The sequence below is a fragment of the Myotis brandtii genome, unplaced genomic scaffold, assembly GCF_000412655.1.
Source record: "Myotis brandtii unplaced genomic scaffold, ASM41265v1 scaffold344, whole genome shotgun sequence".
Lineage (NCBI taxonomy): Eukaryota > Metazoa > Chordata > Mammalia > Chiroptera > Vespertilionidae > Myotis > Myotis brandtii.
Window position 1 is genome coordinate 8132617 of NW_005363247.1, and position 26071 is coordinate 8158687.

At 38.0% G+C, this 26071-nt stretch overlaps 1 protein-coding gene across 1 annotated transcript in view; it reads left to right on the top strand.

Annotated features, from left to right (window-relative positions):
- ERAP2 (endoplasmic reticulum aminopeptidase 2) overlaps nucleotides 1-26071 on the top strand; it is a 39350-nt gene that overhangs the window by 7808 nt on the left and 5471 nt on the right. Inside the window, exons 3-14 of the mRNA XM_014544005.1 lie at nucleotides 1839-1959; nucleotides 3667-3821; nucleotides 6712-6825; nucleotides 8640-8771; nucleotides 9021-9152; nucleotides 11021-11089; nucleotides 12085-12260; nucleotides 14595-14674; nucleotides 17553-17736; nucleotides 22203-22359; nucleotides 22840-23024; nucleotides 25890-26051. Coding sequence (XP_014399491.1) covers nucleotides 1839-1959; nucleotides 3667-3821; nucleotides 6712-6825; nucleotides 8640-8771; nucleotides 9021-9152; nucleotides 11021-11089; nucleotides 12085-12260; nucleotides 14595-14674; nucleotides 17553-17736; nucleotides 22203-22359; nucleotides 22840-23024; nucleotides 25890-26051 — 1667 coding nt within the window. The remainder of the gene's footprint in view (nucleotides 1-1838; nucleotides 1960-3666; nucleotides 3822-6711; nucleotides 6826-8639; nucleotides 8772-9020; nucleotides 9153-11020; nucleotides 11090-12084; nucleotides 12261-14594; nucleotides 14675-17552; nucleotides 17737-22202; nucleotides 22360-22839; nucleotides 23025-25889; nucleotides 26052-26071) is intronic.

The following is a 26071-nucleotide window of genomic DNA, read 5'->3' on the forward strand; positions in this document are numbered from 1 at the left end:
CCTCAGCCCCCCAGCCACCCAGGGCCGGCCCGAGGTGCAGGCAAGCCTCGGATGTCAGCTGCCCAGCCACCCAGGGTGGGCCCGAGACATAGGCAAGCCTTGGATGTCAGCTGCCCAGCCACCCAGGGCTGCCTGAGGCTAAGGTAACCAGGGCTGGCCGAGGCTTGCTCTACCGGCAGTGGCAGCAGCAGAGGTGTGATGGGGGCATCGCCTTCCCCTGATGGCCGGGTTGCCTCCCACCCCTTAGGGCTCCCAGACTGTGAGCAGGCAGGGCTGAGGGACCGCCCCCTCCAGTGCATGAATTTTCATGCACCGGGCCTCTAAAATACATATATATATTAACAGTATATATTGTATATATACTTTGTATAAAATAATATGTGACTATTTTAACTCAATCTTTACCATAATATGCAATAAAAATTGAATGCCATTAAATATTTTTCTGTAATACTATATTAATAATTGCTTAGTACTATACCTCATAGAGGTACCATAAAATTTTTTTAATCAGCACCTAATTTCAGGACATTCACATTGTTTCCAATTGTTTTTCTCAATGAAAGAAACTCTTCATAATTTTTAGAGTCTTCATTGTTTGCAAAAATTTACAATACCCAATATTTATTTTTATGTAAGTTTTGCAAACATCAATAGACACATTAAAATAAACAAAAACTCCTTACCCTGAGGAACCAAATGATTGACATAAAAACATATTCAAAGAACCATAAAATAATAACGCTTATGAAAAATAGCCATAAAATGGCTATAAAATGGCTATTACAATTTGCATACATATGACAACTATGGAAATGTAGATAAATTATGCACCATGTATTTGCACACACATCAGGGCATCTCTGCACATAGGTCTGTGTGTGCACAGCTATAGACACGTGAGCGATCAGATGGCGCTTTACTTCACAGGACAGGTTGCTGTCAGCTTCCTTGGACTCCTATCCCAGGTCTATAGATTCTACATGGGTGACTTGGAGCAAGTTACTTAATTTCCAGGGAGATAATAGCAGTTACTTCGTAATGTTATTGAGAGGATTAATTTATATTTACATGTACACTTTTAACACAGTGCCTGGTAATCCATCAAAACATGACAGCCATGAACATATCCTTCCTATAAAAGTTCTCAGGAACTTCAGTTAGTTCAGAGCATGAAAGCAGATAATGAAATGAAAGTAGTATTATGCTTGAAACCCAAGAAAATCAGAAACTAACTTTATTTTTTCTAATTAATGGCTATTTGCTTTGAGGGAAGTCAATGAACATATTTGGCATTTTTTAGTTTAAAGTAAACTACTAGGAAGGGGATCCAAAAAGTTCTTAAAGGCTTTTCTCTACTTAATGGCTATTTGCTTTGAGGGGAGTCAATGAACATATTTGGCCTTTTTTAGTTTAAAGTAAACTAGACTAGGAAGGGGATCCAAAAAGTTCTTAAAGGCTTTTCCACCTCATAAATCTATGTTTTATTTGAATTGTGCTAATCATAACTTTGGAAGGCTAGTTTTAAGTGTGCATGATACTGATGAGCTCAAGTGGACTCTCATGACATAATAGGTTAACAGAGCTTGAAATGTACCATTAGCACCTAGGGAATGAATTGTCATGAAAGATGCAGGGTTGTTTATAATTTTCACGAGTGGCTTTTGCTTTAATACTTTACAGAACATCGGATCTCCTATTGACAACATGCTTTAATGGTATTTCAATAATTTCTTGAGACATGCAGTTTGCTTTTCTTTGGATAAGGTTTGTTAGGAATGGTATCATGCCAAGGATCTGTCATTCAAAGACCACTCTTTCTGACCAACATTTTGCAGGTGTCCATCTATGCATCCCCAGACAAATGGAGTCAAACTCATTATGCTTTGGAGGCATCATTGAAGCTACTTGATTTTTATGAAAGTTACTTTGATATCTACTATCCACTCCCAAAACTGGGTAGGTGTCTTTATTTTTGCTTATAGAATTTGCTTTGAGTCCCTCCCCCTTTAGATGTAATTTAAATGAGCACTCAGGAGGTTACTTAGTACAGGAAGCAATGATTTGTACCTCAGAGAGGGTCCTTGAGTGTAGAAAAGTATTTACGAAAAGCCTAAGTAGTGTGGATAATTCCTCTCTTCTTTTATCAGGTTTAAAATTAAAATAGCTGCATTCCATATTGGGTTTAATTTGGTGAATTTTCTGGAGCACATTTTTTTTTCTATACCATATTTGTACAAGACCAGCAATGTTTCCTAAAAGTTGCCACAGATTTATGTAAACAGCTGAAAATCGTCCCTTCATCTCTTATCTGTAGTGTAATTGAGGCTAGAAAATAAGAAAGACTGTGGTACAGATTTTTAAAAAATATTTGGAGGAGATAGATAATTTGCATGTGGTAGTAGACCTTTATGTAAGAAAATACAGTCAATCTTGGTTTTAATTTTCTATCTTAAAAAATAAGATAGAAATATCGTAATATTGCAGAACATATAAAAACTATGATTTAATTTTGTAGCTTATATAGATTACTTTTTAAGAGTTTCTGACAGTGACAAAACATTTCTTTCCTTTGGGACGTTAGGAAATATTCCTCCTTATCATATCCTTCTCCTTTCCCCACAACCTCCATTCAATTTTTTTTAAAGAGAAGGTAAAAGGGAATATTAAAATACACCAGGAGCTTATAACTATAGTTGCTGAATCTCACTGTATTATTAGAGTGTGGATTCTATATACCCCTTAGCATACCCCTTAGCACAGATATACTAACTTCAGTTACCCACAATCCACTGCTCTCCTCTATGTCAAAAGTCAAGGAAAGATTAAATAACAGTAATCAGCAATCTGATGTTGTTCTTGAAAAATGCAACCTTGAAGAGTATATGAAATGTATTTTAAAGCTAACTGAAAAGAAACATGCAGCTTAAAAAAAAATAGAGCCGATTTAAGTGTCTCTAATGGCTTTGAGAAATAATCCAACTAATAGAAATTCAACAGCACAATTTAGAAAGGAGTCATTTCCACATTTGAAGTGCTAATGAATACCGATCTTTATTAGTGCCAATTTAGTTTCTTATTTTGTTATAAGTATTTGTTTTTATACACTGGAATTAACTAGTACTAATTCCAGACAACGTAATTTAAACCAATGACATGGTTCATTACAAACTTAAAAAAATTATCTTTCTTTTCAGCTGAACAGTACTTCTTCCAAAATGTCATGGCAAAATAAAAAAAATCAAGATCAAATATTAGCCAGAAATTTTAAATTTCTAACTTACATGAAGTCACCGGCAAAAGATGCATACACACACACATACACACACACTTCCTCCCCCACCTATGACTTAGTTAAGAGGTAGAGAAAATATCAATGTTGAGAGGAAATTGAGGTAAAAACTTTTTGAAAAAAACAATGGTTAATGTCAATAGGGTACTTCAACTGCAACTAAAACTGTATTGATAGAATATATTCTACTTGACATGGGTACTGATTATTTTTAGTGCAACTACAAGACACTATGTCAATGTTAAGTTATTCTTGATGTTTTTAGAAAGTCTGCTATGTATACTGCAAGGATCATAATGTATTTGAAGAGGAAGCAAATCCCACTTCTAGTATGGAAGCCATAATGGTCAAGTATGGTTGTTCTTATGTTTTAGATCTAGTTGCGATTCCTGACTTTGGAACTGGAGCCATGGAAAATTGGGGCCTCATCACATATAGAGAGACATCACTGCTCTTTGATCCAAAGACCTCTTCTGCTTTTGATAAACTATGGGTCACCAGAGTCATAGCCCATGAATTAGCACACCAGGTACTTGGTACTCATGACATTTTCTTAGTATCAGTCCAAAAGAGCATTATGCAGGATACCACCAATCTTCCTAAAACAACATAAAATTGTATTATTTTATCTCTAGAGGGGACCTTATGGATTACCAAACTAGACACAATATGTCAAGTAGCAAAGGGCTACAGCTCTAGACTATGGGACTCATACAGAAAATTTATCATGAGAGAAGCAATCACTTTATTTGTCTAAAACCCTTCAGGGTAGACCCTCCAAATGTCATTTAGTAGCGAAGGGTGGCAACTATGCAAATTCATAGAACACAGAATTGGAAACCCTACAAAAAAAGAGATTTCTATTAAATATATTTTTTCTTATAGCCTTAGTACTGTGACATTCCAAAATCAAGCTTCTTGAAACTTTGTGAGGATTACAGATGTCTGTTCCTGTCGTATAGTAGGCCCTCAATTAGTGTAAGTTATTAATGATGATGACAATGCCCACTACTACTGCTACCATTACTTGCAGAGTAAGATTTCCAAGGCCCACTTATTGACACTGTCTTACATACAAATATGGAGCCAAAAAAACCAATACTATAGATATCAGAGACCATTTCTACTCTATTTATTTCTGAAAATCCCCAGTAGCACAGTGAATTATTTAGAGCCCTAGAAATTCTCTTTCACCATGTAGGTAAATATCATGACAATATAAAATCTGGTAATTTCTCTTCTTTTTAATTTTTAAGTTTACCTTTTATTATCATCATAATAATGTCTTTTGTTTTTTTAAGCAGTGAACTAAATACCCAATTACATAGGAGCCATGCTCTGCACTGCACTATGTGGGCAGCTTTCTCAGATTCAGGATCTCCCCACTGGCCCATCATAGAGATTTTGGATATTCGTCACTGGTAGCTCTAAAGCACTTAACTGAGCCTAGAGATTCCTAATCTTTCTACCCAGTGTTCATAGGGAAATGGTCGGAGAGCTCTAGCTCTTCAGCTCCACGCTCCCTCTGAGTTTTCCTTTAATAGCTTTTCTTTTGTGGAAATGCAGAGTGTATGGATGGATAAAGCAGCAGGCTCCACTAGAATTTTTTGGCTTGACTATTTTGTCTCCATATGACCGTGTCACTCCTCTGTGGAAAACCCTGGCAAAAACTCCCAGTGCCAACTGGGTGAGTCAAGGGTCCCCAGAATGGCATACAAGGTCCCCATGACAGCCCCTCTCCACCTCTCCAGTCTCATCTCTTACTGACACCCTAAGTTTTAGCCATCCCAGACCACTGCCATTTCCTGAACATGCTAGGTTGTGTTGCTCCTCTATGAGTTTGTTACTACTGATCTGCCCAGAGCACACACCACTCCCAACATACCCAAGACCACTTGCAAGACTCAGGAAATGAATCATTTCCTAACTAATCTACAAACTCTCCAAGCAGAACTGATTCTTTCCTGCTGGAACCCTCTGTCCCTGTACAGACATTGATCATGGCAACCTAATGCTTTATTGCATTATTTGTCTGCTGGTTGACCTCCATCATTTGTAATGAGACAGAGGCTGTATTATATGTATTCACATTTCTAATATATGGCTTGGTACCAGGAATATAGGTTCTCAATAGATACTCGTTGAATGAATGAATAAGCAAACTACTCTTGCTAACTAAAAAAAGTGGCCAGAATCAGCTCAACCTGTATTTCTCATATTCATCATTTCTATAATTGAGGAAACACCACCTGTCCCTTCTCACAAATGTCCTTGGGAAGATTGGTGCCCACTTGCAAAATGATCTGAGGGTCATCAAAAAAGGAATAGAGCTCAAACATTTTCTAAAAGCTACAGATGTAGCTGTTCTCTATAACTGTATCAAGGCTCTTCTGGATCTTAAAATCTTTTAGTTTCCCACCTTCCTGGAGACTGCAATCCTAAAATAGATAAACTAGATGCACTGTATTGGGTATATAGGCTAAAAAAATAAATAAAATATAAAAGGACACAAAAATAGTAATATTTAAAACTACAGATCAAATATAGGTCAATGGTAGAATTCTATTTAGATTATCCTTATACATCCTTTTTATTTTATGTACATAGTTAAAATCTTAGACCTTTATTCACTTTAGTGGCCAAGTTAATCCCTGGAAATGTCAGGGCAGAGGTTAACACCAAATATGCTCATCAGTAATACTAAGTAACAATTTGAATGTCCTAAATGAATTCTTAGGATCCTCTTAAGTACCTACTACTTAAATAAAGAGGTAACTTCACCAAGGATATTTTGACTTATATTTTTCCTTAGACCATCACCATATTCAAAGATAAGCTGAGATTATAGTTGTGCAAGACACAAACACCTCCCCCCCAAAATGTTTTATTTTCTTCCAGAATCTAATAGCTAAGAAGTATTCAAAGGATAGAATGAAAATTGGAGAGTTGGAGGCAATGGGAACAAAAAAGAAAAGTGAAGCAAACAAAAATGTGGTAGTGAGACAAAAAGGCAGGGAACTCAGTTGAATAACACTAGTGAGTCGCAAGAACTTTTAAAACATGCAAAGCCTGACTATTTAGTCAGGGGCACTGACCTCTTCTCCCTTAGATTATCAAATTAAAAAGTGACGACAACCAATACAATAGCTGTCAGGTCTGAATGAATCAAAATTATACCTATTTTTTGTCAGATTGGCAAAAAAATGTATTTTGTGTGTGCCACAGGATTTTAATTATTTTATATGTGCCATGAGATGAAACAGATAGAAGGAAATTGTCCAGAAAGAAAAGGGTAGCTAAGATAGAGGAAAGGCCTTATTTACTAAAAGAAGGAAATTGGCATCCATTATATTTTTTACTACAGTTAGCAATTACCTGTATTTTTTGACTTTGAATAACATGGAGTTTTTACCTCCTAGTGGTTTGGCAACCTGGTTACAATGGAATGGTGGAATGACATTTGGCTCAATGAGGGTTTTGCAAAGTACATGGAACTTATCTCTATTAATGCTACATATCCAGAGCTACAATTCGTAAGTTCACAGTTTTGTACATCATACCATGTGCCCTAAGCAATTGTCGATTTACTGTTAAAATGTTTGTGAATGCTAAAGAGAAAACAATATAGCATTGTGTTTTTGAGCCTATGATGTTTTGTTTGATATACAAAGCAAATGGTATTAGTTTGCTAGGCCTGCCATGATAAAATACCAGACGGGGTGGCTTAAACAACAGCAATTTACTTTCTCATAGTTCTGGAGACTACAAGTTTGAGATCAATGTATCGGCAGGTTTGGTTTTCTCTGAGACCTCTCGCCTTGGCTTACAGAGGCCTCCTTTTTTGCTGTATCTGCACATAGTCTTTCCTCTGGTGTTTCTCTGTGTGTCCAAATTTCCTCTTCTTATAAGGACACCAGTCAGGTTTGATTATGGCCCACCCTACAGCTTCATTTTAACTCAGTCCCCTCTGTTAAGGCCCTATTTCCAAACACAGTCACATGCTGGAGACTAGGGCTTCACTTTAGGAACTGCAGAGGGGCATACTATTCAGCCCATACCATAAATTCCCCAAACAAAAAAATTTTGGACAGAGAACTCCAGTAGCACAAATACTCAGGTGTGCATGTGGAGCCAGAGGAAGAAATTTCTCTGCCCATATACAGTGATATAGGATAAGATAATGCCCGTGGCTATAGATCCGTGCAGAGTTCCTGGTATGTAACCTGAATTAGGCATGACTGGGGGCACGGTCCTCTAGAATTTACAAAGGGCCTATTGTTCACTTCCCCAAAATGTATAAAACGATTTCTTCAATGCTCTCCCTTCAGGGAGCACGCCCTTGCCTTTCCCTTCCCCTTCCCCCTCCCTGCCCCAGGCGTGTTACCTTTAGTTTCCTCACTCCCAAGCTCCAACGGCCCTTCCTTGACCTCTGGAACTTGTTTGCTAAACCCACTTCTTCTAGGAATTACTTTGTCTACCTCTGTAATTTACCCAATAAATGTTCTCTTACCAAAAAAAAAAAAAATATTTCTTCAAAATTGTCTTTTTATAGACAAAGGGGATCTAAACACCACATCAAACTGGTTAATGATTAGCTCTTTGGAGTAGGCATTGGTCTAGTACATCGGTTCTCAACCTGTGGGTCGTGACCCCTTTGGGGGTCGAACGACCCTTTCACAGGGGTCGCCTAAGACCATCGGAAAACACATATATAATTACATATTGTTTTTGTGATTCATCACTATGCTTTAATTATGTTCAATTTGTAACAATGAAAATACATCCTGCATATCAGATATTTACAATACGATTCATAACAGTAGCAAAATTACAGTTATGAAGTAGCAACGAAAATAATTTTATGGTTGGGGGTCACCACAACATGAGGAACTGTATTAAAGGGTCACGGCATTAGGAAGGTTGAGAACCATGGATTCAAAGTCAGTGTCTTATTGCTATGTGATGAATACATGTTTTAGTCCCAAAGCTTCATATAGTCTCACTTATAAAATGCATATAGTGCATCTCCCAAGCAGGCAGATGATAGATGTAAGTTCCTGGCATGTAGCAAGTGTTCACTAATGGGAACCATTAGTGTTAGTTCTGTATCCAAAGGCTTGGTAGCTGGTAAACATTCATGACATATCTGAGGGGATGTTGGATTTATACCTTTATGAGTAGAGAATTGTTGAAAGGGAAATATATAAAGGGAAAGAAACTTATAATCAATTGTCAGAAATATTAATTGAATAATTACTTCTAAGAATATCTTGCTAAACCTAGTATGTTTTCTATTGCTTTGAGAATGTCAAATTGAAATTGAAAAAAAATGTTCTCTTCTGTTTAGGATGACTATTTTTTGGAAGTGTGTTTTGAAGTCATTAAAAGAGATTCACTAAATTCATCCCATCCTATCTCCAATCAAGCAAAAACCCCTACTGAAATACAGGAAATGTTTGACACAATTTCCTACAACAAGGTAGTAAATGCTGTGGGCAGTAGAAACTGTTTTCAGGAGAACTAAAAGGAGGCCTATAAAATTAACAGTTGAAGTTGGTGCTGCCGGGTTACTGTCACCTGTTTTACTTTTTATTTTATTTGCTGTTCATTTTTCAGACATTCTATAAGTTCTGTAAAATTAAGCTTCCTTTAAAAATATGTCACACTAAAAAAAATATGTTCTACTACCTTTTCCTTTATATATTCTTTTCTTTTTCTCTCTCTTTAGGGAGCTTGTATTTTAAATATGTTCAAGGATTTCTTGAGTGAGGAGAAATTTCGGAAAGGAATTATTCACTACTTAAAGAAGTTCAGCTATGGAAATGCTAAGAATGATGATTTGTGGAACAGCATGTCAAATGTAAGTCAAATGTTGGGTTACAGCAGCTGTTAAGCCTATAAGCTGAGAGGCTAATTATGAAGGTTATAAATAGTTATATTGTCAGTCAACAAACATTCCACTTGCCACACTACCAGGGTCCTTAGAAGACAGCACCTTCCCTTTTCCTTTGGCTCCATACTAAACTGGGAGGCCACACAGGGTTAGCCAGAGGCGTTTGGCACTTGACCTCCTTCTCTTTGGTTTCCCTGCTGTGGTTAACCATACACTTTTATCCTCCCATTTTCCAAAATCTTTAATGACTTTGTAATTCCTATTAAATAATAACTAATCATCTCTGCCCAAATTTTAAGGTTGAACTCTACTTGTTCAATTTGTCTTTTGTGTGTGTAGTAGTGTGGGGGAAATTAAAGGAGAAATTTGGCCAAGAATAAGAGGATTTTTAAAAGCCAATTGTGAATACCGCTATGTTAATCTTTGTCTCATTATGCTTATAATCATATCAGGAAGGGAAGGTAGGCATTCTTACCCCATTTGTACAGATAGGAAAACTAATACTAAGGGGAAGATTTGCTCAAGATCATATACCAAGTGAGTGATGGAGTCAGTGCTTAAAATCTGTTTTCTGACTCTGAGTTTAGTATTCTTTCTTTCCATTACATCACAGTTTCTTCCCAGTTATCAGTAAAGTCTCCCACTTAACCTTCTCTTAAAGGTCCTATATTTTAGTTGACCCCTTTCTGATGCCAAATGAAACTGTGGTATGCAAATGATAAATTCCTGAAAATAACTTACTCAGCATTATGTCACATAACGTCAGTTCTAATCCATGTCATAGCAACTTGGAAATCACAAGAATTCTCTGGTGTTATTTTTTAAAGTGATTTAATAGCATTTGAGAGCCTTAGACAATGTGTATGTCATTTTCCCTACCTACAGTTGTTCTTAGAGCTTTAAATCCTAGTTTAAAGGGTTGATTGCCAAGCAGGTGATTTTCTTAGGTCTCATATCAATTCTGAATTCAAAATTTATTGTGCATTCATTATACTAGTATGTTTGCTACTATGGTAGTCATTGGAAATAGCAAAGTGTTTTCCCCAATGCCAAGGAATTTATGATGTGATAGGAGAAAGTTAATACTAGACACAGTTACCTAAATGATAAAGAAGGGCATGAGTAATATGCAGACTAAAAGGATAAACTAGGACCCTTCCCAGGGGAAAGGAAACAAATGAAAGAAAAATTCAACAAATTGATTCAACCCTAAAACAGTTATCTCACCATGGTGAACTTCTTTAGCAAATTTTAAGTATATAGATGAAAATTTAATTCATCTGGACATGATAAGGAATATAGAAATTTCTGAACTAACTTTGTGTATTTCCTATGGTCACTGCGAAGATGCCTTTTACAGTGGGGCCTTGACTTACGAGTTTAATTCCTTCCAAGACCGAGCTAGTTAGGGGGCTCGTTAAGGAGCTCGTTAACTCAAATTACTCTGTCAACTCAATGCAAAAAATCGGAGGAGAGACAGCTGGTATCTCAAAAAACTCATTAGTCCGGACACTTGTAAGTCAAGGCCCCACTGTATTCATTTCATGAGTTGCTATGTTCATTATCAAATGTCTAGATCAGTGGTTCTCAACCTTGGCTGCACATTAGAATCACCTGGGAATCTTTTTAAAATCCTGATTTCTGGGCCTCATCGGATGAGGATTTTTAAAAGATTCCCAGGTGATTCTAATGTGCAGCCAAGGTTGAGAACCACTGGTCTAGATGAATTAATTTTCATATAGCTATGCTAGTAAATGTCTGCATTCATGTCTAATATGCATATTCAGTCAACTGGCAGTGCCCGAATGGTAGTGCTCTTTATTCTTGTTCTATAGGGTTGTTTAGAAGGTGATTTTACATCTGGTGGATTTTGTTATTCCGATTCCAAGAGGACACGCAGCACAGTAAGTATAAAGAGATCTACAGAGCAGACGAGAGCTGGCCCAGCACCTGCCGGGAGTGAGTGTGTAGAATAGCCCAACTGTCCCTTTAAGTAACTGGAGAGGAAGAGAGCCTCCAGGATTTTCCTTGAAACAAAGCAGACTGAAGGAGGAATGTTCAGGCCATTTAGGGGGATGATGCTGTTACTGCCACAGTTTTGTTGTTATAATTCAGCTTTCCCACAGCCCCACGGGTAGCTAAGAATATCTCAGCTTTAAATGCCACTGAGTGCTTACCGAGGCGCTGGCATCCTCTAGGCTCTGAAAACTGCCAAACAGGGTATGTTAGGTTTGGAAATAGAGCAAATGGCTTTGGCTTTCTTGAGGGCTTGTCTTTTTGTTTACTTCTGGGAAGTTACTGGAGCACTTTAGGAGAGAGGGAGAAAAAGTCATCATAAACAACAACAACAAAAAAGCAAACTCTTATTTAACAGAGTCATGGTAATCCATAAATGATGGATTCTAAAGGAGGATTCTGGATCATCCAATTTTCAGAAAGCCATGCTAGAAGCTAGAGGTTTTGTTCTCCATTTAATATACTTCTGTTGATACATGGTTCTGTTGGAACACTTAAAGCTCCCCTTAAAGGAAGCCCTTTCTCTCCTAGGCCACCCGCCCTGGGCTCCACCATGACCAAAAGGGAGAGGCGTTTCTTTTCTTGTTGTTTTGAAAGGGAGCAGGAGGAAGGCTCCATCTCAAACCCTTCCTCTTGGCTTTCCCTGCCCTGTGTGTGTTAACCTCAAGCTCCCACTCACATCCCTCCCTCCGGTGCCTTGCGGAGAGCAGCCCTGTCCAGTCCCCGCATTGCTCCGCCCAGAGGCAGCCCAAGTCCGAGACTGAGTCCGAGTCCGCCCTCCTCCCCCCGCCTTGTTTCTGGCATCCCAGGGGCCCCAAATTTCTCATCTCTCTTGGTTTTCTCTCCTCTGTGTTGACTTAACCACAGTCACTTGTCCTTTCAGCTCACCTTTCAGGGGGAAGGTGTGGAGGTCAAAGAGATGATGGCTACGTGGACTCTGCAGAAAGGAATCCCCCTCGTGGTGGTTGAACGAGAAGGACGCGCGCTCAGACTGCGACAGGAGCGCTTCCTGAGCGGGGTGTTCAAAGAGGACCCTGGATGGAGGGCCCTGCAGGAAAGGTGGCTGCTTGTCTCCTGTCGGTCTGATGGACCTCATCTCCGTTTGCTTGTTGTGGCATTAATTTTCTTTCAGCTTCTCTGGCGACCGCGGGATGCTATCTCGCACAGGAATGAAGGCCTAAACTAGCCTTGATCACATTTAAAGAGCTGCAGGTGGCCCGGACGGTGTTGTTCACAGTTGCGTTCCTAGTACTTCTGCAGCCACCTTTAGAAACTCAGTTCTGATGCAGAGGTGGTCGATTATATTTCCATTACAATATCTCCTGACTCTTTTCAATACTAGATTTCTGGGCCTTAATAAGTTGCGTGACTGGCCTATACCTAGGAAGTGTTATTACAGCTATACAAATCATCAGAAGAGAAAAGATATTCCCCATGTGATAAATTAAATGCTAAGACCTCCTGTTGCCTTTTTATTTTCACTAATAGACTATAAATGTAATGTCTTAAAATATATGCTGTCCTTGGTAATAATCAAAGCAAATCCAATTAACCACACAGTCTTGTTCACCAGCCTATCCTGAGAAAACACAACACTGTTCTCTGATCTATTAGCCTATTAACAAGAGGAATTAGGTTAGTTTAAAATGAAACAATGCAAGTGAATCTGTGCTGCCTCTTATGATTGTTATTTCTTTTTTCTAAAGATCTAGCTGTCAATAACAATTCTAGAATTTTTCTGAGAATCAGAAGCAAATTCAAGGGCTTTAGCATAAACCAGGTAGAATAGCACATAGAAAGCGAATGTTTTCTCCTTTTGTTTCATCAGTTACCTATTCCCAACCCAACAGCAACGTTTATGCTACTTCTCTGAGACACAGTTTTCTGTTTTTCTGTATGTTCTTCTGAAGTCTGAACCTCAAAGAGCTTGGACGATTTATAACTTGGCAACACAGCCTGGACATTTTTATGTTTGATTCATCATTGGGAAAGCAGGACTCACAATTTTGTAACTTATCAAAATGTCACGAGAGAGTTCAATAGTGTGGATGGTCCAGAATTACAAAGATCTACGATGACCTGTATTTTTCCTCTTCCTGTGGCAGCTTTTAGATTACTGTTTTAAAATTATTATTCTCTAGTTCATGCCTATTCAAACTTGTGAAATGCTAATCTCCCTCTTTTTATCCCCAGATATGTTTATCTGAAAATATCCCTTTCTTCCAGAGCTAAGATTTCATCCAGGAATCATTCCATTAAGTCTTGGCAATATATATGTGTCCATTTTTACCTTTTTTGTGTAAATATTTCTATTGCTTTGTTAATTATCTGTACTCTTTGTGGTTTAGCAGGTAGATAATTCCTTTCTGACCCTTTCCTAGATGGAGTCAGTGTGTATTGTTTCCTTTAATTTTATATATTTTGAGGACTTTCTCCTTTCCATTGTATACCTGTTAGTGTTTTCAAACCCATAATTTCACATGTGCTGGATTACTATGGTTAATATGGCTTAATGTGGTAAAAGAAGTAAATTCTGGAAGTTTCTAAAAAGTCAGTGAGGAAAAAAATAGCCAGTTTCTGTTATTTAACATAGTAAGACCATTGGAAAGTAACTGAGGCTTCTATCCATGCCTCTTTTCTGCTCTCTGGACTTGCTGGCCTGCAGTTCCTAAACTGTTGGCCACTTACAGTCACTTAGCAGATGGGTGGTTGGATGTGGTTAGCTTTGTTGAGCAAAAGGGTAAGTGGAAGGTCATACTGGAATAAGATCTAGACTTCTTTTTTTTTTTTAAATATATTTTATTGATTTTTTAACAGAGAGGAAGGGAGAGAGATAGAGAGTTAGAAACATCGATCAGCTGCCTCCTGCACATCTCCCACTGGGGATGAACCCGCAACCCAAGCACATGCCCTTGACCGAATCGAACCTGGGACCCTTCAGTCCGCAGGCCGACGCTCTATCCACCGAGCCAAACCGCTTTCGGCAAGATCTAGACTTCTTAAGGCTTTTTCCTACAGCTTTGATTCAGTTATTTGCATTAGTATCAGGCTGTCTGAGTTTTTGGAAATATGAAAGGAAGATTGGATTTCTTTTTCTTCTTTATAGAAAACAATGAACAGAACTTATTGTGGTATGAGATTTATACAGCAAATGGCACAGGTAATTGTGACAGAATTCAACTAGGTATATGTTGCTATACCTTCAATTCTTCATCTTGGAAGAATTATTGCATGCCCAAGGGTCTGCTAGTCTTAGCCAATAAAATTTATAAGGTTTCTGATAATGTAAAGGATGGGTGGTTAGGTGCCTTTTACAGTTTATCTGAATCTGACAATGTGAAAATTGAAATAGTCATTTATTTAATTTGTAACGGTCTTTACTTTCTAACATAGGTACCTTTGGCACATCCCATTGACCTACACCACGAGTTCCTCTAATGTGATTCACAGACACATTTTAAAATCAAAGACAGGTAATGAACTGATTAGCCAAACATGTGTTTCAATTCTGAAATTAAATACGTTCTGAACTATTTGGAGGAAAGATACTACTAACAAAAGTTTAAGTTTGAGAAATTTCTTATTTATCCATATACTAGTTACAGAAAGGACATTTTAGCTAGGAAGTAAAATTTTCATTCAGTGGGTGGTTCTCTTGTGCTTTTAGCATTCAGAAATAAGTTTTACTTATATCAAGAAATGATGGCATCCTGTCTTGTCTTTTAATACCTACTAATCCAGCTGTGAAACCATGAGGCAAACATGTATAGTAGAAAAAAGCATACACTTAGGAATTTATTGTCTGTGGATTCATACCATCATTCTGTCATCTATTAGATGTGTGGCCTTAAGAAAAATGTTTAACACTTCCTGAACTTCAATTTTTTCATCTTAGTTTAAATGAGGACTAGCCCTCACAGTTATTAAGATAATATGATAATGCTATTTTATCACCAAGTATAATATCTGTCATATTAAAAACACTTAATATTTCAATTTTTCCTTAAACACTTCACTGAAATTTGAGAGAGTATCCATCAGAACATCATATTCAACCTGGAGTCCTTATTTCACTCCAAATAAGGACTGAACTACTGGATCAACTATTTACATACACATATTTCTTTTTTTCTTTTTTTTAATTAAATCTTTATTGTTCAGGTTACATTTGTTCCTCTTTTTTTCCCCCCCATAACTCCCCTCCTCCCAGTTCCCGCCCCACCCTCCGCCCTCACTCCCCACCCACTGTCCTCATCCATAGGTGCACGATTTTTGTCCAGTTTCTTCCCGCATCTCCCATTCCCCTTTCCCCCCCAAGAATAGTCAGTCCATTCCCTTTCTATGTCCCTGATTCATTATAATCACCAGTTCATTCTGTACATCAGATTATTTATTCACTTGGTTCTTAGATTCACTTGTTGATAGATGCATGTTTGTTGTTCACAATTTGTATCTTTACCTTTTTCTTCTTCCTCTTCTTAAAGGATACCTTTCAGCATTTCGTATAATACTGGTTTAGTGGTGATGAACTCCTTTAGCTTTTCCTTATCTGTGAAGCTCTTTATCTGACCTTCAATTCTGAATGATAGCTTTGCTGGATAAAGTATTCTTGGTTGTAGGTTCTTGGTATTCAGCACTTTGAATATTTCTTGCCATTCCCTTCTGGCCTGCCAAGTTTCTGTTGAGAAATCAGCTGACAGTCGTATGGGTATTCCCTTGTAGGTAATTGAGTCTCTTTCTCTTGCTGCTTTTAAGATTCTCTCTTTGTCTTTTGCTCTTGGCATTTTAATTATGATGTGTCTTGGTGTGGTCCTCTTTGGATTCCTTTTGTTTGGGGTTCTCTGCGCTTCTTGGACCTGTAAGTCCATTTCTTTCACCAGGTGGGGGAAGTTTTCTGCCATTATTTCTTCAAATAGGTTTTCAATATCTTGCTGTCTCTCATCTTCTGGCACCCCTATTATTCTGATGTTGGTACGCTTGAAGCTGTCCCAGAGGCTCCTTACACTATCTTCGTATTTTCGGATTCTTTTTTCATTTTGCTTTTCCGGTTGGGTGTTTTTTGCTTCTTCGCATTTCAAATCTTTGGCTTGATTCTTGCGCTCCTCTGGTCTGCTATTGGGTGTAATATTCTTTATTTCAGAGCGTGTATGCTTAATTTCTAGTTTCTTTATCATAGCATCGAGGGTCTCATTAGTTTTCGTGAAGCTCTCCAAAAGTTTATTGCAAGCCCTCAAAATTGCGTTTTTTAGCTCTATATCGTCCATTTCTGTCATGTTTTTTTGTCTCCGCATTTTTTATGCTTTCTTGGTGCACCCCCTAGTGGTCTTTGTGCGCAGTCTTGTTCTAGTTGAGCCTTGATTGTTGTAGTTAATACTAGAGGGATTTGACCACCAGGCCGACTGGCTGTGTGAATCAGCTGTGTCTGCCGCGGAAAACTTCTGTCCTCTGGGGAGGTGCTAATCTAGCCTTTGCCTGAGGCGATCCGGCAAATGGCTCTGCGCAGGGCTTGGGCGGGGCGGGCTCAACAGGGCGGGCGGAGGGAGCCGTTATGGTGCCCTCAGTCCTGTTCCCAGAGGCTCTGCTTCTCAGAACCCCCGGAACCGCTGCAAACCTCGGAGGGAAAGCTGCCTTCCAACTGATGCCAGACACTCCCGCTTCTCCCGTTTGGGTCCGAGTCCCCAGCGATTCGCCCGTATCTGGAGCTCAGAGTCTGAGACTCCCCCCTGACCGAAAACGACAACCGCGCTCTCAGCCACCAGCCCGCTTTGCGCGCGCACCTCCGCACCTGAGTATTTTCCACACTGCGCCTCCTCTGAGCCTCGGTGTGCTGTTATTTTTCCTTCTAGTTGAAGAGTCTCTCCTCAGCCAGCCTTCCTGCGGTTCTGGGTGATGTCCGTTCCGTCTTTTAGTTGTATTTTTGAAGTGGTTGTTTGCGGCAGCAGTCTGCGGTGTTTACCTATGCCGCCATCTTGGTCTCCTACATACACATATTTCAATGGCTAGTAACTAAACCTGGAGACATGGCCACCAATAAATCAAGCCAAATTCCAGTCATGCTCATCATCTGGTTCATTGGACCCTTGTATGCCTCTTAGACCTGCATAGACTGTTTTTGAGAACAAATTTAGCAGTCTTTTTCATATGAATTAATTTATTTATTCATTTAATAAGACCATTATTTCCAGCAGAAACCATCCAGTAGACTATGAAAATCAGTATCATCATAACTCTTCCAAAACTTTGTCTTCTTATTGATTTATTAATAATAGCGTAGAAACTAATTTTTTTTTTGGAGATGTTCCTGGCATGTATGCTGATAATGAAATGCCTATGCCAATTTCCTCCTCTCAGATGTTCTGGATTTACCTGAAGATACCAGCTGGGTGAAATTCAATGTGAACTCAAATGGCTACTATATTGTTCATTATGAGGGGCAGGGATGGGACCAACTCATTCAACAGCTGAATCAGAACCACACACTCCTCAGACCTAAGGACAGAACAAGTCTGATCCACGATGCGTTTCAGCTAGTAAGGTAATGTAAAATGTTATCTGATTTCACAGGACATAACTGATTCATAACCAGATATGCTGATTTCAAAATCAAACATTCAGTGTTTTATCATTCATATGATATGGACCTGAACAGAAGCCAAATACTGGCCATTAGGCCAAAGCCTACCCACTGATAAGGTATTTTGGCACACACATGCTTAGGTGTTTAATCCACTATTTTAAAATGTGAAGAATTTGATATAAAAATCCTGACTTCTGGAATTTCTTTAACAATGAGAAGATTTGGCAGCTTTGGGCCATCATTCTCACAGGGCAACCATAGAGGAGGGTGCAGTAGGAAGATCCCTGTAGGCCAGGCCGGCACTCTTACATATGCCCAAGTCCCAGACAGTACACATGAATGACTTGATTCATTCACTTAGGTGAAACCTCTAGGCACTAAAGCTTTTAACCCCAGATTTAAAATTCGTTTATGCCAGTAGCTTGCTGTTTCACCAAATACCTATGTAATCTGCTGGACAAAAAGTATAAATATAGTCTTAACCTTTACAATTGTAAATGAGATTTTAGTTTAGTACAATAATCCATTCATTACTTTGCCCAATTAGAGAAATCAATGTAAAACTAGAAGGGAAATAAAGGAAGAATTGGCTTCTTATGTTTATTTCTCTTTAGACTTTCCTGGAATGACAAAGTACTTCCTTTCCTTTCCCATTTATCCTCCAAGAATAATATGTAGAAAAAATCAGATCATAAGATGGCCAATGGGAAACAAATGTAGGGATCAGGTGAAGTGTTGTGCATTGTAACTTTTCCTATTCTGAGAATTACTCATTTTACTGTGTGACATATTATTTCCTTTCAGATGTTTATTTAGGTCAACTTGAGTAAAAACAACCAGCAGGACATTTCTCAGACAAAGCTTCTCCTCCATACAACTGACCTCCTGAGTTAGAAAAGAGAAAGGACTGAGTGCTCAATCCTCAGCCCCTTGGGTCTCAGGAACATCACAGTATCATAGACATCGAAGGCTAGGATTAGAAGAAAGCACCATCCTTCATTTGAGTAGATGCATAACAGACTAGTAGGCTATTTCTTGTTAGTTGAAGGTTTGTCTGCTCAAAGGAGAGACTCACAGGTTGCATAAAAGTAGATTAAAAATTTAAGACTAGAAAGGATGAAGAATATTGACAATTCAGCAAATGGAGGCCGATCTTTCCATTAGTAGCTAAGTCTTTTGTGCTATTTCTAACCTATAGATGTTTGGGTAGCCTAAATTTAGCAGAAAGAACACTATAGTTACTGATGCATCAATGGAGAAGCAATGATCTTTTCTTCACTAAATGAACAGGTTAATGAAGTTAATTTAAGAGTACAAATTTTGGTTTAAAACAGACGAATTCAAGTACTACCTTCTCACTTATTGTTTAACATGAGCAAGTTATTTAACTGTGTTAAGCCTAAATTTTCTAGTCTTTAAAACATTCCTAGTCTTTAAAACTCCAGATTTAAGTAATAATATCTATTGCACAGGTATTTTGAAGATTGCATACAATAAGGCAGATAAAACACCAAGCACAGTACCTGCCCAATAAATGTCAGCTGTTAGCATTATTAGTGTTATCTAATATACATTGTTTAAAAGATCATGTGTTGAATAGGAAGAGGAGGTGACAGCATAGAAAAATGCATTTCAAATAATGTGAAGTTGAAAAAATGCTTTTAAAATATGTGTTTGTGTATTGTTATGCTTTTAACTACATAGGAAAAAAATAAGCTAAATGTGGAGAGAGAAAAAAAAACACCCAGAAGGTTATATTCCAGTGCTATTAGTAAATGTGTAGGGTAGTGAAATTTTAAGTATTTCCCCCCTCTTCACTAATTTCCAATTATTTTGTAATTTTTATATTACTTTTATAATAATAAAATTAATTGTATAAGGAGGCAATTTAAAACTCTCATAGTAAGTCTAAACATTGTTACTTGCTAGACTCCCTTGGTGATATATATCTCTTCCTTCCCTATTCTATGAAATATCTATTTAAGAGTTAAAGGAAGTAATCAGTGATCACTTTTAGTTTGGAGACAAAATTTGACCCATGAATAGATATGTATTTTAATTGGATTTTCATACTTTATAAACATAATTTAAGACTTTGATCTCATCTGAGTTGAGTGGAATTAAAATGACAATTTTAATTTCCTTACAGAAAAAATATTTGTTTCTCTTAGCCCCACACCTTAAAAAAAAAAAAAATTGCCCCAAATTGCTTCCATAGGAATATGGTTGTATTTCCACAAAGATACCCTTTAGCTGAAGCTATATACAGTTAAGTAGATACAGATTTTTCCTGTTGGGTTGAAGTGTATGCTTATACATGTGTTTAATCTTTAAGGTAAACAAACATTCAGATAATGTTTTGTGCAGATGGTGAGGAGCTGGATTTTTATTAAACAACTAGAGGCCCGGTGCATGAATTTGTGCACTCGGGGGTGGGGTGGAGGAACCGTGAGAGGTTGGCCGGTGGCTCCGAGGAGGGAGCCAGCCCTCAGACCCCTGGGAAAGGGGCCGCATCCACCGCCACCCACCCCAGTTTCCTGTCCCAGCCCGGGCCTGAAGGCACCAGGCAGGGTCCAGAGAGGAGGTGACAAACGCTGGGCTGGGGTGTGGAAGGAACAGACACCAGATGCTGACATCACCCTGCCATTGCGTGGTTCCCCACCTCCCCCTCTCCTTCCTTCCTTATCGCCTTGTTGCCACTATGGCAGGCGGGCGGCCTCTGGGGAAGGGAGAGGATGGGAGCGAGACAAACCCTGTGTCAAGGGCTGACTTTCAATAGATCACAGAGAGGGAGCTGCTCTGCTATGTATGAAACCCTGACCCAGAAGCAGGTCTCTATGAATGGTTTAGCATCAGGGGCCAATGGGGGCTGGCCGGCTGAGGGGAGGTTCAGTGGGAGGTTGGCCGGCTGCGGGAGGTTGGCTATGGGAGTGCACTGACCACTAGGGGGCAGCTCCTGCATTGAGCATCTGCCCCTTGGTGGTCAGTGTGTGTCATAGTAACTGGTCGACTGGTCTTCCAGTCATTCCAGTCATTTGGTTGTAACGGTCACTTAGGCTTTTATATATAAGAGAGATATTACTGTATAAAAAGAAAAGGAATCTCTTAAATGAATATTAAGATTAATTTTTTTTAATGTAGGCATATAAAAAGTTTTCTAATAATGGTATTTGTCTTAGTGAAAAATAAAGTAGTCTTGGCCAAAAAGAAAAACAGGATTAATATAAAGTAATTTTTTATGTGTTAAACATTCTTTATAAAACTGTGATCATAGAAAATAATAGCCAGTTTCTTTCTATTGCTGATGCTCAAGGGTATGAACTGCACTTTATATGATGATGCTTATACATGTTAAAAGGAATAATGACATTATGTGCATTTGTGTTTTATAAAATACAGCAGACTATATGGTCCAGCCCTCTGTCTTTAGACAAAAATTTGGGGAAACTTTCCATTAGTTTATTTAAAGCAGCATGTCAGAAGAGTGAAGTCACAACAGAAGTTGGTTCTCTTTAATTTCATTTCTTTCTACTTTCAGTTCCCTCTTTTTAGATCATAATTTAAAAATCTTAAAACCCAAAGGATGTAGGGCATTATGTTAATGAAAAATTCAACAGCCATCCTTTGTTCCGAAATCTTTTTTACCACCTCAAACTGTTTTGCTAAGTCTGGGAGTCTGATGCTGGCAAGCATGGGGTATAGACCCCATGGGCACACAAGTCCTCTCAGAAACACAGCTGAGAACCACTTCACAGAAGTGCCATTGCAGAGATGTATTTCCTCACGGGAGAGACCCTACCACTTTGGTATTCAGAATAATAGTTTTGCTGTTGTTGTTTTTTTATCATTAAAAGAAAGTGTAGAGAAGTTATATAACTTTAGAATCTAAATAGATTATAATATAAGCTGGAAATACTTGTTTTGCAATAATAATTACTGCTTCTCTGTTAGGCTCTAGGAAGAACATCAAAAAAAGAAAAATCCTGACACCTGTCCTCAAAGTTCCAAATTCACTTGGAGGAACAAGTTAAAGCCACAAATTAAACAATGAGAGAATGGCATAACATATGAACACTTTGATGTTATTTGGTACTAAATATTAATGTTAGCTAGTATTTATTTCATTTATAATGCTCCTACTATATGCTAAGCATTATTCTAAGTGCTTTCCATATATTAACTTATTTAATCCTTACAACAATAAAAGAAGATACTATTGTTCCCCCCCATTGTATAAGGAAGGCAATTGAATCCCAGAGAGGTTAGGTAATTTTTCCAAGATCACACAGCTAGTGAGTGGCCCAGCTAGGATTTAAACCAAATGGACCGGCTATAATGAACTTCTGTTATGGCTCTCTATATCATGGTTAATATTAAGAACTGAAAGATATACACAAACCACCAACATTTGTTTAATTTCTCAGTGCAGGAAGGTTGACCCTAGATAAAGCTCTCGACCTGACCCGCTATCTCCAACATGAAACAAGCAGCCTTGCACTCCTCAAAGGTCTGGGATACTTAGAATTGTTTTACCACACGATGGACAGAAGGAATATCTCAGATGTCACTGAAAACCTCAAGGTTTGTATTACGTTCGGAAAATTCATTAAGTAAATACACAGTGTCTGGAGGATCAGTGAGACTTGGTCTGTTTTGTGTGGACTCTTGGGGTTAAATTTTTGAGAAGCTGAAGACACTGGCTGATCGCACGATTAACACCACAGTGCCTGATGGGTGGATGCCCCTTCTTTCTTGTCATCACCATTCTAAGAGTCGTACCAGGATCATGAGCAAAACATCCCTCCTAAGGTGATTTTTATCTCATATCAACTGATAGTTCCCTCTCAAAGAGGAAATTAAATCATATTTTTAATGGAGAAACTAACTTTGTTTCTTAAACATGGTGAGTTGGAGCCAGAAAAAAAGAGAAGAGAAATATAAGTAGTTCTGTGTTTTGGGAAAGGTTCATGCAGATAGTTTATCGTTGAGCCTTTAGATGGGTCAGAGCTGTGTTAAGAACTAAATTTAGCCTCTCTGTAAACCATCCTGTGCTTTCTGCAGCGTTACCTTCTCCGGTATTTCAAGCCAGTGATTGACACGCAAAGCTGGAGCGACGAGGGCTCCGTCTGGGACAGCATGCTCCGCTCCACCCTGTTGAAGCTGGCCTGTGACCTGAACCATGCTCCTTGCATTCAGAAGGCAACTGACCTCTTCTCTCAGTGGATGGAATCCAGTGGGAAATTAAAGTAGATCTAGACTTCTGTCCTATTCTTTGTTTCTTCCACTTAAAAAATATATTTTGTTATTGATTTCAGAGAAGAAAGGAGAGGGAGAGAGAGAGACACACACACATTAATAATGAGAGAGAATCAAGCCCCCCACCACTGGGGATGGAGCTCACAACCCAGGCATGTGCCCTGACTGGGAATTGAACCATAATCTCCTGGTTCATAGGTCAATGCTCAACCACTGAGCCATGCCAGCCAAGCCAGGTTGTCCCTTCCACTAATGTAAAAGTCTTTGATCATGCAGAACAACAGAGCTAAAACCTTTTAGTAAAGATAGAAAAAAACATGCTGGGAATTATATACTCTTGTTTCATGCTCTCATACAGTAAGTGGTCAATAGATTTTGTGGAAAGTGAGGTTTAAGTCTCTATAGGGGAGAGCAAAATAAACATTGACATGGCACCAGAAAGATAGCCAGACTATGGGAGCAGAGGGACACCCATCTCCAAAAATGGTGCCCTTTAAAGATAAAAAGCAATGTAAAATGTATATGCAATTGAAACCTCAGTGATCATTTGAGGAAACTTGTGAAAGAAAAGAGGGGTGCCTTTAAAAAATGTGTTTACTTCCTCATTAACCAATACCATAGACCAAGCCTTGGCCCCAAGTTTCCACTTTGATGGGAAACTAGTGAATTGAGCCATTTAAAGAATGCACATGGTAGCAAAATTGATTCCATGGTTAGTAGAAATGAGAAAGATGCCCCGTGAGCAAGTGGATTATATTGCACTTCAATTATATGGCTGCAACTCATAGGCACTAACAGACTCTGCCTGGGATCATTTCAATGCAAGCCTTGATTTCTGACCAACACATGATTTTATATTGTTATTGTTAAAACTCTGACTCTGGAGTTGGATGTTTTGAGAAATCAAATCTTTATGTAAATTAAAGGAGATTCATTTTTTAAAAAATAGAAGAAAAAATTCACCATTTTAGTACCATGTAATGAAATGATGTCATTTTTTTCCTGTATAAAATTGCTATGATATGCTATCATAACTTTTCTCCCCGTAACTAAATCTCAGCAAGTTTTTGAAATATTTTCTTGAATTATTCCTTTTTAAAAATATTTTTTTTTATTGATTTCAGAAAGGGAGAGGGAGATAGAAACATCAATGATGAGAGAGAATCATTGATTGGCTGCCTCCCGCACGTCCCACACTGGGGATGGAGCCTGCAACCTGGGCATGTGCCCTGACCAGGAATCGAACCATGACCTCCTGGTTCATAGGTCAACACACAACCACTGAGCCAAGCCGGCTGGGCAAATTATTCCTTAAAAAAAAAAAAAAGCAATTCCAGTTTTCTTCTTTTGAGACTTTTCTGCTCTTTATGATTTAATCCTAAAATCTTTAGCTCTATTTTTCTCTTCTTTTTGATTGGTTGTTATGAGTAAGGCTAAAATGTAAGCATCCTGCTGCCCCATAACATAATAGAATACTATTGTGTTTATGCTAGGCGTAAGAGGGCTGACCTCATTCACAGTAACCCAGGTACAATAGATATGCTGGTTCCGCATGTTGAGTAGGATGCTATGCCTGTGAAAATATTCTGGGTAAAGCTCATTTATGCTTAGAATCAAGAACACAGAATTAAATTTTGTAGGGTTTGTTTTTTGGGGGGTTTTTTGCTAAACTTTAAGACCATTAGTATTAATCCTAATGACGAATTCCTTATATAGATTAATTAATTAATTTATTTATTAATTTATTCATTCATGAATTAAAAATATAATACTTTGCAACTCACCTATGTGCCAGGCACTGCTGTAAGTGTTAAGGACAGAGTAGTGGACACAACTACTATGTGTCCCATCTACAAGGAACTTAAAATGTATTCATTACCAATTTTCATAAAATTATACAGACAAGTACACTAAAATCATAGCAATGTGGATTAGAATTTAATTACTTAATCTTTGTTTTATGATTCAAATGGCACTTGGGATATTTAAGTATGTCTAGTGGAAATTCCACAAGCATTAGAATCACAGGTTTAAAACCTATCTCCAAAATAGCTAGTTATGTCACCTTTAAGCAAGCTATTCAACCTTTCTAAGCTTATTTCCACATTTTAAAAATTAGGATCACCATCTCACTGGGTAGCTTTGACAGTTATATAAAGTGTACAAAGACTAGTACAATCCCTACTATATGGTTGCTGTGTGATAAATGCAAATTTCCAGCCTCATCCCAACATCTCTGTGTTGTGGTTTTTCCAAGCCATCACTATGAATATCAGATATTATTGATCTAACTATTTTTGGAATTAAAAATCATAGAATGAATTAAAGTTAAAACTAGTTAATATCCTATAGGATAATAAAACCCTAAAAGTATAGTGTCTTCTTTAGGTGGATAGAAAATAATATTATTGCATCTGATCACTTTTACAGAATCGTAAAATGACCCCCAGATAGGCCTATTAGAATACACTCTTAATGAGACTTCAAAGCAGCAAGTAATCATGTTTATAAAAATTATATAGCACCAATACAGGTTATTTAATGACAGAATTCAGTATAAACTAGTGCTCTTATATTTCAGAAATCATCTCTTTAATTCATTCATTCCTCTGTGCAGGTTAAAATTTTATGATTATTTTTCCTGCTAACATTTTATTATCAGTAGGAAAACACACATATAATCTGCAAAGTAAAATTACATAAAATAATTTTATAAAAGTTTGGCAGAAAAAAAGGTTTAGTATCCTAGTTACTGGGAATAAGTCAGGGGTGATCCTGTTATAGCAATTTTAAATCATAAGAAAAAAATTTCTTTCATAAAGCTTTTTTCTTTACCTTTGTGCTTAATATCGCAGTATCCCAACAGATGTTTTAAAGATTGTGTATTCCGTGGGTGCTCAGACAACACCAGGATGGAATTATCTTTTGGAGCAATATGAACTGTCAATGTCAGGTGCTGAAAAAAACAAAATTCTGTATGCATTGTCAACCAGCAAACACCAGGAAAAGTTAATGAAGTAAGTGCATTACTTTAACT